This window comes from Physella acuta, unplaced genomic scaffold (assembly GCF_028476545.2).
Source record: "Physella acuta isolate Inbredline_101_S28 unplaced genomic scaffold, ASM2847654v3 ptg001053l, whole genome shotgun sequence".
In the NCBI taxonomy this organism is placed as follows: domain Eukaryota; kingdom Metazoa; phylum Mollusca; class Gastropoda; family Physidae; genus Physella; species Physella acuta.
This window is the reverse complement of record NW_026732570.1, coordinates 184,651-203,945: the sequence shown is the minus strand read 5'-3', so window position 1 is coordinate 203,945 and position 19,295 is coordinate 184,651. Positions and strand designations below refer to the sequence as shown.

At 38.4% G+C, this 19,295-nt stretch overlaps 1 protein-coding gene across 1 annotated transcript in view; it reads left to right on the top strand.

The window, feature by feature from the left end:
• The window catches only part of LOC131955084 (PR domain zinc finger protein 1-like), a 47,294-nt gene extending 28,366 nt beyond the window's left edge, over positions 1 to 18,928 (top strand). Inside the window, exons 3-6 of the mRNA XM_059319042.1 lie at positions 1,825 to 1,944; positions 4,728 to 4,968; positions 14,610 to 15,283; positions 16,129 to 18,928. Coding sequence (XP_059175025.1) covers positions 1,825 to 1,944; positions 4,728 to 4,968; positions 14,610 to 15,283; positions 16,129 to 18,072 — 2,979 coding nt within the window. The 3' untranslated portion in view covers positions 18,073 to 18,928. The remainder of the gene's footprint in view (positions 1 to 1,824; positions 1,945 to 4,727; positions 4,969 to 14,609; positions 15,284 to 16,128) is intronic.
• Positions 18,929 to 19,295: the final 367 nt, after the last annotated feature.

The window sequence follows — 19,295 nt, the reverse complement described above, 5'->3', positions numbered from 1 at the left end:
TGTTTAGGCCTATTAGGATCTGAGGTTATGTTGGTGCAAAATGTTTTCAATTTAAACAATGAAATATTCACTATTTAAAAAAACATGCAAAATAAACAAAACAAAATCATAAAAATAAAATAAAATAAATTACAAACGTAATTCCAATTACAGTTATCAACACCTAATCTGATTCACTTCAAGCAACAGACAACCTAATTAGATATCCGATTCCCCATTGGATGTTTCACGTTATATCCATACTCCTGGATTACTTTTCCCGTCCGCGGTGACATCCAGGCACACACAAAGACACTTTGGGCGACTCTATTTATGACAGCGAAACTGTATCTATTTTTATAGCCAGCCTCGAAAACAAAAATATCTCTTTCATAAGCCCGTATAACAATGGAGGTGAAACTTACCGTATCATATCCCGGTCACATGACCCACGCCCCCCCCCCCCCCTCTAAACACGTGATCTTTGCTGTGACACGGTATATATAAAAATGTATACTCGAGTTTAGAAAAGAAAGCGTCATTTTTTTTTTTATAATAAGAGTACGACAGGTGAGAAGGGAGAGGGGAGAATGGAGGTGAGGGGAGTGAGATATCGAGTACGTCTCAAGTGAGGAGAATTGCGTCTCCATGTTTCTCTTGGTTTCCAAATATTTTTTTTTTTATTTTTTTTTTCTTAAAGAAGAAGAATAGTTTTCAATACAGTTTCCTTGTCTTCCCAATTGCTGTGTGTTTCTTTTTTTTTTTTTTTTTTATTTTTTTTTTAAAGAAAATGTTCCCTGTGATTTGTCGACGTATTAAAAAAAAAAACCCAGACAAAAAGTAGATTAAAAAGATACCTACTGTCATCATTGCGGTGTTATTTTTATACAGGTATTAAATTTAATACGCCACTTTTTTCGTGGTGAATTCTTGTCTTTGTATCACTTTGTTTTCTTTGACATCTTGCGTGTGGTTGTCTACCTTCCCCCCGTCCCCCGTCCCCGTCCCTCCCCAACCCCTCATATTTCTGCTCCAATTTTTTTTTTGTTTTAAACTAGATCTAGTCTTTGTCTTCACGAAACTTTATCAGATCGAATTGTCCGCACATAACTATTTTTAGAACACGTCATGCTTCTTAAGCTGAGTGTGTGTGTGGGGGGGGGGGGGGAGATTAGAGTTATATATTTAATGTACTTTTACTATTAATAGACAAATTGAAAACAAATACAGAAGAATTTTTTTTTAATTTCAAATGTTTGATAACAACGTATGTAGTCCAGGAGCTAGAATATAGTTGCTTCTGTTGCGAAATCAGAAGGTGTGTTTGTGTGTGGGTGGGGGGGGGTAGAGTTGTCTAGAACACACTGACCACGCCCCCCCCTACTGAGTGTGATAGAGGGAAGGTAACCTCCCCTGTCATGAGGTGATAAAATGCTAGTGTGGTCAGTTCTAATGTATAGCCGCTATAAACCCCCACCCCTACCCACACACCCCCAAACAGACCCCGTCAAATAATGTACCCGTCTGAGCTAGGTAGTCACAGACGGAAGTTCAAGATCTGCTGACCTTAGTTCTACAACTGTTCTACTTCACCTGCTCCAACTGAAATCTGTTTCCAACCATGGCTTTCTCGACACGCCTCTCTTTATTATAGCAGCATTTCAGTTCCTTATTTAACCAGGATTCGTCTTAAAACGACTAGATCTAAACCTTGTGACTCAAAACAAAGGACAGAAACGTATAAAAAAAACGTATTTTCAAAAAAACAACAAATGTATAACAACAGTTCATTTGATTTTGTCAACAAAAACAGTCACAGTGTTTTATTTATTTTTTGTTTAACAGACTGTCGGTGTGTGGAGCTCGGATCATATCCCCCGGGGGACGAGGTTCGGACCCCTGGTGGGGGAGAAGGTGGGACCATCTGTACAGGTGGACAAGTTCCATCCCAAGTTTCATTGGCAGGTAAGGATACGGTGTCACGTGATCTCTATAGAACGATAGGCGAAATGTACAGGTCTCATGGACGTGTTTTAGGTCATATTGACATGTGTTTTAATGTCATATTGACGTGTGTTTAGGTCCTATTGATGTGTTTAGGTCATATTGACATGTGTTTAAAAGTCATATTGACGTGTGTTAGGTCATATTGATGTGTGTTTAGTTCATATTGACATGTTTAGGTAATATTGACATGTGTTTAGATCCTATTGACAAGTGTTTTTACGTCATATTAAAATGTGTAGGTAATATTGACATGTGTTTAGGTCATACTCACATGAAGATGTGTTACGGCTATGTTGTTCCTGGCGTGTGTCAAGGTCACACTCACACGATTTGAGGTCAGGTTGACTAAGTCGTGCGTTTAGTTTATTTTGTCCACGACATGTGTTTGTCATACTGTCTATGACGTCTGTCTAAGTCCTGTTTACAGTTACACGTGTTTAGATCACGTTGACAAACGCAATGGGTCACGTTCCGTATGAACGAATCAAGCGTCGTGCGAACTTGAACTAGATCTGTGTCATCAAGTGTAATGCCAGACAAAAGTTTAGACGTGCCCACCGGTTACGTATTTCAGTATTGAGCTGTACCCACTTGTAGTGGAGTCACAAAGACCCCCTAGTGACTCCCATACCACTGACTCTCAAACGGTTTATTATGGGTTAACCAAACCGTGTTGCATTTCTTTTAACCTTCCGCCAAATTAAAAAAAAAAACATACAAAATGTCAATAGCACATGTATAAAAGTAAACGGTTTTACAAATTATACAAACGGCTTTAAGCTTTTCACAGCAATAGAAAGCCTTATACAATTCAGATGTCGGTGGGGTTTTTTTTTTAACCCAAAAGGATACGTTATCAAAAGAAAGAAAATGTATTTAAACTAAGGAAAAAAAACGAAAAAAAAAACTGCTTGGTTATTATTTTCTCGACAAAAGATTGAGCAGTGAGCAGCCCTGATGTACTGACGAACTTATCATATTGATGAATTTGAAAATGTCCTATTACTTTCTTTAGAAGAGATTCCTAGATTTTTAGTGTTTACTGACCCGGATGCAGAAATATAGTCAAGAAGTATCTTAAATATTCAAAAGTAATCTTTAACTCTAGTGTATATCATTTATTTTTGCATTAATTGTAAAAAAAAAAAAAATGCTCAAACACCATAGACAAGAGAAAAGTCAGATACTGAAATCGCGAATTTATAAATCAGTACCACTTTGTTTAAAAGAAGTCTAGATTAAACAAAAATAAAAAAAAACCCATTCTCGTCTCAAATTAGAAATATCGGATGAATTAATTCGTTAACTTCATTTTTTTTAAATAAACACTCAAAATTAAAATATTTTCAGACGAATTATTTCGTTAAACTCATAAAAAATACACTCAAATTAGAAATATTTTCGGATGAATTACTTCGCTGAACCCATCACTGGGAAAAAAAATGTCGGCACTTTGAAGATTCACAAAAAGTGAAACGTTTTAATTCACCTCTGATAAGACCTCTGGATAAATCATAATTGTAAAAACATTTTCAATTTTATCCTAACTTTTTTACCATTTCTTTACCAAAGATTGTGTATGTGTTTGTGTCTATTAATAATTTTTTCGAAAACTCATTTATTTCAAGAAACGAGGCGCACCTGCCCTTTAAAAAATGTCTTTTAAAAGTGAAAATTGAATAAAATCTAATTATTTATTACACACGTTTTGAATAGTTCAATTTGGTTGTACAGAAGACACGGATGTTTTTTAAAAAATGAAATAAAGTGAATTGATGTAATTTCTAAAATGGATTCTGCATCATCTAAGAAAGTATTTTTAATTGGTAATGCTTGTTATTATATACTAATACAACATTTTTACTAACCCGCTATTCTGTATAACGTTATATAATATCTACATAGATGGCCAGTCTTGTGGCGTCATGCGGTCGGGTGTCACTCCGTGCGTTTTTAGGGGTCTCACCCCACCCCATCCAACAATTTTTTTTTCTTTTTCATTTTGGTGTCACCCTTTCACCCTACCGTGTTATTATTTTATTATCTATCCGAATAAAACATATTTTCAAAAGTAAATAGTACAGCTTCATTTGGTGTCACCCCCAAATGATGTCACCCGGTATGGATTGCACCCCTTACACCCCATTTCCGCCGAACACCCGAGATTGGCTCACCGAACCCCTGGGGTTCGATTGAACCCAGGGTAACGAACCACTGCTTTACACTATTCATAACCCATATATCACAATATATCAAATTGATGTCCCTTCATATCTTTAATATCTATATATATAATTCTCCTTGCAGTCCCCTCTCTTCCTCTCTATCGCTACCACCCCCCCCCCCCTCTCTCACATGGTCTGGTGAGCTGTGGTTCACGCTAAATGTTTACAAACCGTAAAGACGGGTTTAGTGACGGCTATTAGGGACCGATAATTTAGTTTGAAACGATTTTAACTAAGGGGAGGTAACTAAGAGGAGGCTGCTTTCACGAGGGGATGGGGCAGGGGTTGGGGGAAAGGAGGGTTTTAGTGTTTTAAAGCAAATATTTTCAGTGGCAGCATTGGTACTGTCGAAATCACAAATTATGAATTACTGAAAAGTTGAAAAAACAACTAAATAGCGGCGTATGATACGCCGCGGGTCGGCTCGTTTAATAATAAATAATATACACGGTCTATATTAAAAGAAAAAAATAATAAAAAAATAATAAAGCCACATGATCTGTCTCCCATTCCCAGATCTACAAAGATGGCGCCCTAGACCACGTGGTACAGATCACCGACCCTGACCGCTGTAGCTGGCAGCACTTCATGAACCTGGCGCCCTCGGAGCAGGAGCAGAACGTCATCGCCTGCCAGCACGGCGCCCACATCTACTTCTACACCGTGCGCCCCATTCAGCCCAACACGGAACTACTTTTCTGGTTCTCGCTGGAGTATTCGGACAGGCTGAAGAGTTCGCCTTCAGTAGCGGAGAAATGTAAGTCACAATTCTGGGATTTTTATTTCATTTTTTTATATACTTTTTTTTTCTTCTTCTTATTCGTTCTTAATTCTTGGATTTTTATATCATTATCATTTTTTTTTTACTTTTTTTCGTTCTTTTTCGTTCTTAATTCTTGGATTTTTATTTCATTATAATTTTTTTTATTTTTATTTTTTTTCTTCTTCTTCTTCGTTCTTAATTCTTTGTTTTTTTATATTATTATCATTTTTATTTTACTTTTTCCCTTCTTCTTCGTTCTTAATTCTTCCACTATCATTTTTATTTTTTTTATTTTTTTTCTTCTTCTTCTTCGTTTTTAATTCTTGGATTTTTATTTCATTATAATTTTTTTACTTTTTTTCTTCTTCTTCTTCGTTCTTAATTGTAATATTGTAGGATATTTCCTTTTCTTGTAAACATAATTAGGAGTGAAAATGTTATGGGCTATATATATATAGCCCTTTGACTCCGAATTCAGCCTGCTTTCCTTCTGGATTTACTTTCACTCAGAACAATCTGCAAGGCAGCTTTTGTTTTATTTCGGAGTTTTCTCTCCTAGAGAGAACTTTTGGAGTTAGGAGTCATACGCTCTCACGTACGAGCACGCTTTTTTCCTATTAAACATCAGACATGCTAGTTTAATTACCGTGTAAAGACCGTATAATGAACGTGTAATAACCGTGTAATGACCGTGTAATGATCGTGTAATGACCGCATAAGATACAATTGTAACGCTTCAACTCTTGGTTTGAAAATGCTATCAAGAAAGGAAGAGATCCCATTAAAACGCGTCTCTTCTTTAAATACCTTTGCCTTCAGACAAGACTTGTTTTCACTTTTGAGCTTACTCCAAGATGACGCTACTGTCATTTTTGTCTAGACTTTAACCACGCTATTTGTGCTGACGAAGACCTTGGGTCGAAACGTCCACATGTACCTGTAATTGTCTTTAATTTTCATGATACTAAAACTACCCGTTTGAAGACTATTAACAAAATATATTCCCCTTTTCGTGAACATCTTCGATACCAATTCTTTAACATAAAAAAGTATTCCATCCTTCAAGAATCTCTTCTACACAAAGTCTTCAATATACAAATATTCAAATATACCATGCTTCAAAAATTCGTTCTCAACAAAATCTTCAATATACAAAAAATTCTATATTTCAAGAATTTCTTCTCAACAAAATTGTCAATATACAAAATATTCTGTTTCAAGAATCTCTTCTCCACAAATTCTTCAAAATACAAAAAAGCGAAAGGCAGACAAAGAGATATCCTTTTAAACTCAGCAGACAGTGGCTGGTGTATCTAGCCTAATACACCCAGCCAAGAAAATAACAGTAGCACATTTATGTGGCGAGATGATTGCCATGATACAGATCTAACCATACAACCATGAAAAGGGAGGGGGGGGGGCACTACCCGTAACTGGCGTCAACGACGTTCCGCTTGCCTGACCACCAGGTCGTGGTGTCGGTGTCGGTTTCTGACGTACATTCCATAAGCTATGACATAACCACAGCAACCCCCCCCCCCCCCCCCCGTCCTCGATAATGAGGTTTTAATGTCATACACGTTCCCAATTAATGTGACACTTTGTAAAATGATATTTTATTTGATTAAACATTTTTAAAATTTAAAAATAGTTTTTTTTCAACCAATTCCCCCATAGCACCCCTACAACCCACACACATATCAGTCACCTCTCACACACCTCTCCCACACAAAACACACATTGAAAATTGAAATAACATTCTGCTGATAACTGCAAAATCGTTCCAGTAAAGCATTCAGTAAGGGACGTAATGTGTGCGACACCAAAATTGGGAAAGTGATATCCCTTACTTGATACGTGATAAAAATCTGTGCTCATATATATATATATATATATATATATATATATATATATATATATATATATATATATATATATATATATATATATATATATGGAGAGAAAGACTATGATATAGGCATAATGAAGACACAGTTACCTTTATAGGCCAAAACTTGCGATAATTTTAACAGCAAATCGAAATGTTCAATGCAGATAAGGTAAATATCAAATTTAAATTTAAATAATTCAACAACTCGACAAAAGTTGATTTATTCAGGGAAATCTTTTTTTTAAAGTCAGTTTTAGCACCAAAATCTAATTTTTTTTTTTAAACTTTTATTTAAAAAAATATAAATCTTAAAGATTTGTAAAACTGAGTTTTTACTTTCTCGTATATACGTAGTATAGAGAAAGTATTGTAATCGTGCAAAAAAAAAAAATCGAGATTTTTACAAATCTCGACGTTTTACACCTCACTGATACGGAAAAACATAATTTTGCAATCTTGTCCGTATGTCTGTGTGTGTGTGTGTCTGTCTGTCTGTCTGTCTGTCCGTGTGTAAACACGATAACTTGAGTACCGTTACAGCTAGGTGGATGAAATTTCATATATAAGTATTTTATCAAAATCGTAGATCCGTATCAACTTTTGAGCGATTTCCGATAACCGGAAGTGGTACTTTTCCTACTTTGAATTTTTCAAAAGCCTATAACTTGAGTACTATTTCAGATAGATAAATGAAATTTCACATGTAAGTAAAAGATCTAATTCTCTACCTTCTGTTAAATTTTGAGTAATTTCCGTTGACTGGAAGTAGTAATTTACGCTACTTCCGATTTCTCAAAAAACTAATGTAAATTTTTAAAGTACTAATAATATTGCGCACTATTATACGCGTTTTTATTCGGCGTTTGCTTGGTGCGCAATGTTTTTTTTATGAGATTCTATTCTATTTTTAAAAGTTTAAGTATTTAAAATGGATTAAAAATCATAACTATATCCCCAGTTACCATCCCCTGTTGTTTTATATAAGAATATTCGAGAAAGTTTAGGGGAGATCACTACCGGTTTATTTTGTTACGCATTTATTTTCGTGTTGGATAGCTATATTTTTGGAAACTATGGCGTATGGATCTGTATAAAATGGGAGACAACATAGTTCTTGGTTGGTTATGGTCGGATTGTTTCGTGTTGGAGATGTTAATGGGGAAATAGAAAAGCAATAAAAATGAATGACTTTTTATTTTACAGTTTTTAGTGGATAAATCCACATAAAAAGAAAAGTATAAATGAAAAACATAAATTTTGTTTTTGCTATTGTTTAAGGATGTAATCTTCAAAATAGAATAGTAAAATATGATACGGTGAGTTTTACTTTAATAGGGGTGCGCTTATGAATAGAATTTTTTATCAAATGTACAGAAATGATTGATGATTATGACCTAATGAGATTTTTTTATTGTCTTTGCTTCTATTTAAATGATAAACAGACACAGAGATAAAATGGTTTTTTTTTCTTTCTTTTTTTTTTTTAAATTGAAAAAGCTTTTAAAAAGAAATTAATGGAAGTGAAATTTCAAATAGCGCATTTTTGTTTAAATATATTAATTCAAGTTAAATTTTGAATAGCATATTTTCGTGTAAGTAAATTAATGTAAATTATATTTGAATAACGTATTTTGGTCTAACTAAATTAATGGAAGTGAAACTTTGAGACGCGCATCTATTTTTCCCTTCTATCGCGAGTGCGAGGCGAGGAATGATCTATCTCTTTGGCTGAAATTATCCGAGGTCCTAAAAACATAACCCGACCCCCTCCCCATCCCGTTATCAGCAACGGTCCCACGTCTGTACGCCCTGCTCTAGAACCGACTCCATCCATTTTGCAAGTGCTAGCCTTTCTCCCACCCCCACCCCCACCCCCACCCTAAGCAGCAGGTGTCAGCAGACGGCAAAACTTCCTCTCGTGCTTGATATAAAAAAAACAACCAACTCGAGGGAAACAGGAAATCGCGAGTCAGCCATGTTGGAGCGTGTTTGACGGTACACCGTAATGGCTTTCCATGGCCGCCGTTCTCGCGAGATAAAGCGCCATTTCTCGCGACAGATATCGCGGGAGTCTGAAGTGTTGGTAATGCCAAACTTTCTGTTGGAGACAAAAAAATATGTTGAAAAAAAAACATTTTCTAAAATTTATAAACGTTTTTTGCTAGTTGTTTTAGTATATGCTCACAAATTGAAATACCAATAGGGCTTGTAAGTAGGTCACCAACTTCTTATCATACTATCCAGCTGGTATTTTTCAAACCAATTGTGAATATGTTTATTAAATCGGTAAGAAAGAAATAAAAGTTACTTACGCTATTGCTAAGTTATTTAAAACCGTAAAAGCTGATAATGATCTTTGAGAATTCACCTGACCATGGCTAACGAGATTTCAAATTTTAAGTAAGAGAAGCAAAGATACTTACAAGCCCTATTGGAATATTAGTTTGAGTCGGAGAAAGTCTCTCTTGGCATATCAGACAGGCAATTTTCTTTAGATATAATGTCTCGGAATATGTCACTTTACGATTGTAAGGAAAGTTCCCTTTCAAACCTGACGGTCTACGGGGCAAGTGAACTAGAGTTCACTTGTTTCTGTGACCTCGGCATGTGAAGCCTTTACTTACCCGAAAGTATCAGAGCTGGGTGGACTCAGGGATGGTCTACTGACTTGAACCCGGATTCGAACTCAATACTTAAGGGTAAGCAGTCCAGCTCTCTACCGCTAGGCCATTCCGTCCCTTTACGGTTGTGCTATATGAAATTTACTTTTTTTATTTATATACTTTTCAACGTATAATTCTATCTACCGGCCACCATAACTTTACTGGTCATAACTCTACCGGCCATCATAACTCTACCGGCCATCATAACTCTACCGGCCATCATAACTCTACCGGCCATCATACCTCTACCGGCCATCATAACTCTACCGGCCATCATAACTCTACCGGCCATCATAACTATACTGGCCATCATAACTTTACTGGCCATCATATATCTATTGGCCATAACTCTACCGGCCATCATAACTCTACCGGCCATCATAACTCTACCGGCCATCATAACTTTACTGGCCATCATATATCTATTGGCCATAACTCTACCGGCCATCATAACTCTACCGGCCATCATAACTTTACTGGCCACCATATATCTATTGGCCATAACTCTACCGGCCATCATAACTCTACCGGCCATCATAACTCTACCGGCCATCATAACTCCACCGGCCATCATAACCCCACCGGCCATCATAACTTTACCGGCCATCATAACTCTACCGGCCATCATAACTCTACCGGCCATCATAACTCTACCGGCCATCATAACTTTACTGGCCATCATAACTCTACCGGCCATCATAACTTTACTGGCCATCATAACTTTACTGGCCATCATATTTCTATTGGCCATAACTGTACCGGCCATCATAACTTTACCAGTCACAACTCTACCGGCCACAACTGTACCGGCCATCATAACTTTACCAGTCACAACTCTACCGGCCACAACTGTACCGGCCATCATAACTTTACCAGTCACAACTCTACCGGCCACAACTGTACCGGCCATCATAACTTTACCAGTCACAACTCTACCGGCCACAACTCTACCGGCCATCATAACTCTACCGGCCATCATAACTTTACCGGCCATCATAACTTTACCGGCCATCATAACTTTACCGGCCATCATAACTTTACCGGCCATCATAACTTTACCGGCCATCATAACTTTACTGGCCATCATAACTCTACCAGCCATCATAACTTTACCGGCCATCATAACTCTACCTCCTGTACCCCAATAACAAACGTCTCGACAGAGTTCCTACAGGAAATCCACGTTTATCTCCCCTTGTGACGTTTATTGCGTACTTAAACGCGCTTCTGACTTCTCTTAGTTATCTCATTGTATCTCATCCTCCCCCACCCACCCACCCCCACACACACGTCCACCCCACACCCACACACCGACCTACACCACTGGGCAGGGGTAGTTTTTGTTTACGGGGACATGTTAAATGTATCTAGCAATGATGAACGAGCAACGATAATGTGCGAATATGGTGGGAGTGAGCAGAACGACCATTAATGTCATACATAGCTTACGCCCGCGCCCTGTGCGGCGGGCACTCCCGTGGTGGCGTCTCTCCATACAGTCCCATTCATACAATCCCATACTGTCCCTTTTTATACAATCTCATTCACACAATCACATACTACACTTTTATACAATCCCATTCACACAATACCATACTATCCCTTTTTATACAATCCCATTCGAAAAATCCCAAACTATCCTTTTTTTTACAAAACCATTCACATAACGTCATGCAATCCTTTTATACAATCCCATTTACAAAATCATATACTATCCCTCTTTATATAATCCCATTTACACAATCTCATACCACCCTTTTATACAATCACATTCTTAAAATCATATTCATACACTCATATATTATGAAACATATTTTATTCAAAAAATTTAAATCAATTAATTAACATCATTAATTTAGAAAATTCATACATCTAATCTGTCATATACAATCCCTTTCATACAATCATATACATACAGTATAGTGTATTAAATTCGAAGAACGCAATCCCATTTTTTGCAATTTGATTAAGGGCATGGGCGGGTGATGAGTACCAACTTCCTTATTTCCGAGTCTAAAGATGTAATACTTGGCTAATAGTTATAACTCAAAGAGTTAAGCATAAAAATATTTTTTTTAATTTTTTAAATCTTCCGTTGCCATGGTGACGGCGGCCATATTGGATTTTATTGACGATTTTTAAATGGAAATAACTCAAAAATGGTTTGTTCAAATTTCATGAAAGCTTAATATAGTCTGCAGACACATGTGTTTAAGACTTCTGATAGATTACATTTTCAAAAAAGAAAATAGTTTTTTTTTTACTTTTTTTTTAAAAACATTACTGTAAAAATTTCATTATTTCGTCCAATTTTTTCACTATTTCAACAACAAAATTTTTTTTTTTACAAAAATTCCAAAAGTGTTCTATCAGTTTTCTTTGAACATATATAAAGAGTAACTGGAGCAAATTTAGTTCAGTTCTGATAATTATTAACAAAGTTATTTCAACAATTGTACAAAAAAACATCAAACTGAGAAAAACGCAAAAAACTAACAAAAAGTTGCAAAAAATGAACATTTATCGCTGTATGTCACTAAAATCGACCACATTTATAGCCTGAAGTATGGTGCTGCTGAGTATATTCCTTCTGAGCTTGTTCGGCTGTTAGTTTTCTTTTTTTCTGGCGCTGTTTGTTTTACCGAGAGTTGTAGTAAAGCTGTTGTCATGGCGTCTTTTTTCGCGTCTTCACTGGGTCCTCGACTATGGTTTCCTTCTTTTGACAGCAATGCCATAGCATGCCTGGGCCCAAAATTGAATTATGCTATCACAGAAACAGCAGTATATTTTGCATGGTCTCATGTCTAAAGCCAATTATGATAAGACGTCTTTGTTTATTGTGAAAGACCTTGTTCTGGATTCTTTTGCAGTTGTATACTTACGGTTTACAACATTTTTATTACTGCCACACCATGCTTGAAGCAAACCCTTTACACTGTTTTCATCAATAGTAGCCACTACATCACAGTGTGCGAGGAGATGTATTGATAACATCAAGAAGCAAATCACAGTCGACAATAATTCTGCACGGCTGTGGTTTACAATTAGTACTACTAGTACTAGAAGTAACAGTGCTTTCTTCTGTCTGTAAAAACTGTGTCTTACATTGCCGCAGTTTCTTAGTAAATGTGCATATTACATCTGCACCAGTGCTTGTCTGAATAGTGCTAGATTTAGTAGAGGTAGCTGCAATCAGTTGCATTCGGACGAGCCCTAGCTTTAGTAAATTAGTTAGATGTGTGTATCTATTTTTAGCGAGTATTTTGTTCTACGCATTATCGAAAGAGAAACAAATTAAATCGTCTCACTGCTTATGATAATTCACACAAACTAATCTAAACTGTTAATAGTATATTTAATTGAAATAATTATATGTTAAAATAATGTAAGTATTTTACAGAAGCTTAGAGAAACAAAACTAGATCAAACTTAGCAACGCGCTGAAACTAAGGGAATGTTTACTCCCGAAGCGAAACGACCAATCGCTAACTAGCTTCCGCCGTCGTATGCCAATGAAAAAATTGAGGTCAAAAATTTGCATACCGGAAAAACCCGACTGAGTAAAATAAACAACTTTATGACGTAGAAAAATAATCACATTAAAATATGTATTTTGATTGGTCATTTAATTTTAGAACAAATAAAGAAAGGAGGTCACGGCCTTTCCATTGATATGAAACACATTAGGTTTCCGCGAAGCCTAATAGTACTTTTCTAGGTCGAAAAATTGCTATTTTTACCAAAAAATTAAACAAAAGACCATGTACACACTACATTGAACCCGGTTTTTCATAATTAAATACTGTTTTTAGGGTCATAACAATGTCATTTTTAGATTCAACGATGGTTATTCTGTATAGATCAAGTAAAAGATGGAAATCGATGATTTAGTGGATTTATGACGAAAAGTACACCCGCCCATGTCCTTAAAACAATGTTATTTATGCTAACGGGACGGTGTGGTCGAATTATAGAACATGCGACTGCTAACCATAAAGTCTCGAGTTCGAATACGGGTTCAAGTTCGTAGAGCTTCCATTCAGCTCTCATGGGTACCTGAGTTAGGGAAAGTAAAGGTGGCTGGTCAAAATGCTGACCACACTATCCTTTCATACTGAAATGCTCAGTAAAATATTTTAAACAAACAATTTCACACCCGTTGAAAATTGTAAGTTTTACGGTAAAAAAAAAACGAAAATAAAAATTCGGATAACTAAAATCGCGAGCAGACGATAGCGGGTGACCAAAACGATAACAGGTGACCAGACATCTTCAGACGATAACCAGTCGTCTGGGAGAGATAACACGGGCCACTAAACGTGATCGCGCTGTATCGATCACTTATCGATTCTCTCTAGCCACGGATGGACCGGACCTAAGTTAGGGGACGTGTATTCGGAGTGTAACCATGAAGGATTACAATCAGTGGGTACTGCTGGAGGCAGGTGAGGGGGACAGGCCATGCTAGTTATGTTACGTCACTTTCTATGTTTTGGTGTAACTCGGTGGGGTGTCAAACTATCTCCAATATACATACTATATATATATATATATATATATATATATATATATATATATATATATATATATATATATATATATATATATATAACAAATTGATGTGCGTTTAATATTTAAATTTTGTATTTGATTAACTGACTTGTCTTACCTGACTTAGTACTCTTTACTCCATGTAGAGGGTATGGCCTCAACCATTATCTTGCTCTATATTTCATACAGCGACTATTTTAAAATAATACAAATCTTGTGTAGCTTTCTTAAAAACCCTTTTTGTTTTTTGTTTTTGTTTTTTTATGCATTGATTACGATAATTATAATGTTTAAAGGGTTTTTTGTGTCCATTTTGTAAAGGAACTGTGTCATGTATTTAAGTACATGTACACATTCCAGCCATTGCGACACTTTAGCCAATGTGACTCGCCTCCTACACTCCACGCAAATTATGTCAAGTACTAATTAGATCTGAGTGTTCGTAAATCATGCAATAAACCTATGTCCTCCTCAAAACCGTGGTTTACATTATATTTTAAACAAGGAATTGTTGTTTCGTATCTTTCCAGACCTGCCGACAGAAAACAGACTCTACCATCGCATTCAGGGTAACATGACCAACAGCGACCATCTCAACAAACCTTCCGTCACAGATGTGTCCTTGACCCCTCTAGCCCCACACCCAGCCTTGCCCCGTGTACCCCTGCGCCCTACCCCACCCCTGATTCACCCCACCCCGGAAACCCCGGACAACCCTAACGTGGAAAGATTATCTTCCAAATCTCCACCAACTAAACTGACCTTTCCTCCATTCACATACCCGCCCTCATTCCCATTTCTTCAAAGCTCCCAACCCACGTACTTATCCAACCCCCCACCCCCGCTAATAAAATCCAACCCTCCCGCACCTAGTTCAGAAGACGCCTCACCTATTCTGGATTTCAGCATCGCTAAAAGAGAAAGACACGAAGACAATGCAAGACTTACTCCAAAAACTGAACGACGCTCTCCAGAGAGACCTGCACGACCTTCTGGGGAAGCAACAATATGGTCGCCGCGAGATTTACCTTCCCCTGTCAGGAAGGAAATCCCACCTCATAGTTACGACACCCGTGTGGATGAATACAACGACCACCCACAACAGGAGAATTACCACCAGTCCAGAGAAAACCACTCGGGGGACGCGGACAGGAGATCGCCACGGCCGAGTTCTCGGCGGTCCGCACAGAGAACCACCCCACAGGTAAGACGCTTTACAAAACAATGACAAAACACACAGAACCTTAACCAAACCGTAGGTAAGACGCTATTCAAAACACTGACTCCGTTGTAATCTTAAAGTGTGATGCAAGCTGTTGGTTAGACTCTTCTCAAAACACTTTACAAAACACTGACTCCGCTGCAACACTTTACAAAATACTGACTCCGTTGTAACCTTGAAGTGTTATGCAAGCCGTAGATTAGACGCTTAACAAAACACTAAATTAATTGTGAAGTCAAATTGGAATCCATGCTATATAGTATAGGTAAGACGATAGAAACATAAGATACCTTTACAAAAGACTGTCTCTGCTAAAACGTCAAAGTGTGCTACTAGAAGTCATAGGCCTGTCGTCCAACTATGATTTAGGCCAAAGTCTATCCAGCAGATTGAATTCTCTGAAGCTTTCTTGTGGCACTTTCCAATTCGCTTCTTTGGGTATTTCTTTCTCGTTTTCTTTTGCCCTAAAAATCGCATTGAAGAGCCTGTCTATTCGGCCTTCTGAGTGTGTTAAAAATGTGCTCCCTCTATGATCCTCTATTGCGTGGGTGGTAGAAGTAGAGTTTGTCTTTTTAATAACAAGTTTTTTGAAAAAATACTGTGACTACTTTTTGTCGTATTATTTTTTTATTTTAGTCTTTTGTTGAATCCATTATTAGCTATAGGAACTCACAAAATTTGATTGTCCAGTAAAAATACGTAAAATTTCAGCTTGTTTCAATACAAATCCACTATCTAAAAGCAAATTAGATTTATTTTTATTGACATTTTATTTCGTACCCGTGTTTTTACTGTGTAAAACTGAACAGGAATTGATTTATTTCCAGAAGTCTCACAGATCCAGAAGTCCGCACCAGAGTGACGCGCCCCCTATGGCACACCAGAGCGCCGGGTTCAAACCCTTCCAGTCCCCTTCTAAACGAAATTCCGGCATCATCGAGCATCTCTTGCTCAAAAAGATGCAAAAACAGGGACCTCCGGAGTTCCATCCGGGTATGTTTCAACCCCAAAACGGGTTGTTCTCCCACCCGCCCCACACGCCAACCATCACAGAAATCAAGAACAACCCCAGCCCCAAGCAAAACTACACACCCGAGAAACCAAAACCCGTGGAGCGTCTGCCCGAGAACTTTAACCTCTCGCCCTTTCACATGTTTAAATTCGGGAACTTCTACCCTCCCAGTCTGATGATAGACAGACCGTACGGGTCGCTGATGGGTCCAGTTAAACCGGACAACATGAGCCTTGTGTCCAGATTCCTGCCAGCCATGAAACATTCGGCTTTCAACGCATCCATGATGCTACACAACCCGCCCCTCCCCATGCCTGGGTTGCCAGGGTTACCGAACATCTTCCAGATGAACCCGTTCTACCAACAACTCGTGTCCCATTATCCATCTCTCCCAAACTGGCCTGTAGGAATGTACCCGCCTTATCCGTCTGCAGAACAAACCTCTCCTTCAGAGCAAACAGTCCCTCCATCGCCAACCTACCCCGATAAAGGTCTGAACTTAACCAAACCAAAATCAAACAACTCGCATCTCGGCTCGCGAGGCTACAGAAATCTTCCCTACCCTCTGAAAAAGAAAGACGGCAAAATGCATTACGAATGCAACGTCTGTCTCAAGACGTTCGGCCAGCTGTCCAACTTAAAAGTCCACCTGCGCACGCACACAGGTGAGCGTCCGTTTGTTTGTCAAACCTGCGGCAAAGGCTTCACGCAACTTGCTCACCTGCAAAAACACAATCTCGTCCACACAGGTGAAAAGCCTCACAAATGCCAGGTCTGTGATAAGAGGTTTAGCTCTACCAGTAACCTTAAGACTCACATGCGCCTTCACTCGGGAGAAAAACCTTTCCACTGCAAATGTTGCAATGCCAAATTTACCCAATTCGTCCATCTTAAACTTCATAGAAGATTACACACAAACGAAAGACCTTTTGAATGTTCTCAGTGTAATAGAAAATACATCAGCAGAAGCGGTCTCAAGACGCATTGGAAAACAGGATCATGTGTACCGCAAAATCCTCTAGCAGATTTCAACACCTTGTTGAACATGAGCTTCGATGATAACGGCGACGAGAAAAGCCACGATTCCTACGACGAGTCTACCGTCGACTTCGACAACGATATTGAAGTTGATCAAACCGACGAGCAGGAGGACGAGGCTCACAAAGACTCGGAGACCGCCTCGGCCGTGGAAGGTCTGAGCAGGTGGGCCCGTGAGTACCCCAGGTTCCACGCCCAGTCGAGCCCCACGCCGGAGAACAACAACTACCACCACTACCGACACGACGCTCCGGTTTTCCCGGAGCCGAGCACGGCCGACGAAGCTGTCCGGTCGCCGAACAAACCCAAAGAAAGATCTGTAAGCCGGGCCGATAAGGCTCATTCCACGCCAGGTTCGGACTCCTGCCCACTCCGAACCTCCACGCCAAAGAACTCACCGGATTTCTCGTACTCTGTTAAAACAGAAAAAGACTTAATGAAATCATCTTACTCTCCGAACCCTCATCTTTCTAGTACGTCAGCAGAAACCTCTCTAACAGAACACGGAGACTCGAAATCAAACCTCGCGAACTTATGTGATACAACGGCAAGAAACTCACTCGATATAAGCAAGGCGACGCCCTCCATACCCAACAGCCTCCAACACGGCATCTACCCCTTTGGGAGAATGCACTGCAGCCCGGCCGAGGCGCAGTCCTTCCCCGAGACTGAGCCGGTGGCCAGTCTACCGGAACCACATCGCGAGATTTTTTCAACGTGACGGTTCACTGACCACAACCCAAAAAACCAACATCCGATGTGGTATTACTTTCTGATGAAATACACGCGTCAAAAATAAAAATAGTTTTGATAACGATTCATTCTATAACCTTGCCAATAGACTAATAATCATTCTGGCTATTTTGCTTCTCGTGAGTTTAGTTATATAAACAGAGTGTTTTGTGATTAATTTTTTTTTATTATAATGTGAATGTAGCGTGAAAAGTATCAAGAAACGTGTATATAACCAACACTACTCAAACTAACGCATGTGATTGGGTCATTTGCGCCCTTGTATTTATTTTTAATATACATAATTAAACTAATTTTTTTTCTAAACTGACTGCGTGAATTTACATGTATTGGGTTTTTATGCTATTTATTTAAAAATCTATTTCCCTAAAACATCTGCGTTAAAATATGTGTATGGTTGATGGATTTCAACAGTAGTATGATTGGCACTTAATTATATTTTTTTACTTCTTATTTCTAAGCGTACCACACCCACAAAATCGTTCTTTATGTAAAGGGTGTTGTTGTTTTTTTTTTAAGATATGACAGTACGGTAGCTTTTTATTTCAAATACCACAACCCCACCCTCTTCATTATCGTTTCGAAATATTATAAAACCAAATTTGGCCTGGTACAAGATGTATGCTATCATATTTCTTATCAGAAACTCCCCACACCCAACATACATTGTCACAAACTAAGAACCTCCTCATTGTTATCCCCCCCCCCACCCCCCACTGTGTGCGTGACGTCATCCACATGCGACCCTTTAGCACAAGACAAATCAAGACTTAATGATGCCCTAAAATAAATTAAACTTGTAGCTTTATTTTACTTCCTTAATGTCCATTCAGTAGCGTAGCGAGGGGGGCGGGGACATATGTCCCCGGGCGCCGACCTTAGGGGGGGGCGCCAAATTGAAAGTTTGAGGGGGGGGGTGCAAATGAAAAGTTCGAGGGGGGTGCAAATCGAAAGTTCGAGGGGGGGTGCAAATCGAAAATTTGCTCCCAAGGGGGCGCCAAATTGAAAGTATGTCCCCGGGCGCCGGGAAGGGTCGCTACGCCTCTGTGTCCATTTCTCTAAAATATCAATTATATTCATTCATATAGCTCGTTGGGCGTGGGGATGGGAGGGGGGAATTCGGCAATAAAAATGGTAACCAAATAAACTATTTACAACTAATCATCATCAATATTAACATTACCTTAGGCC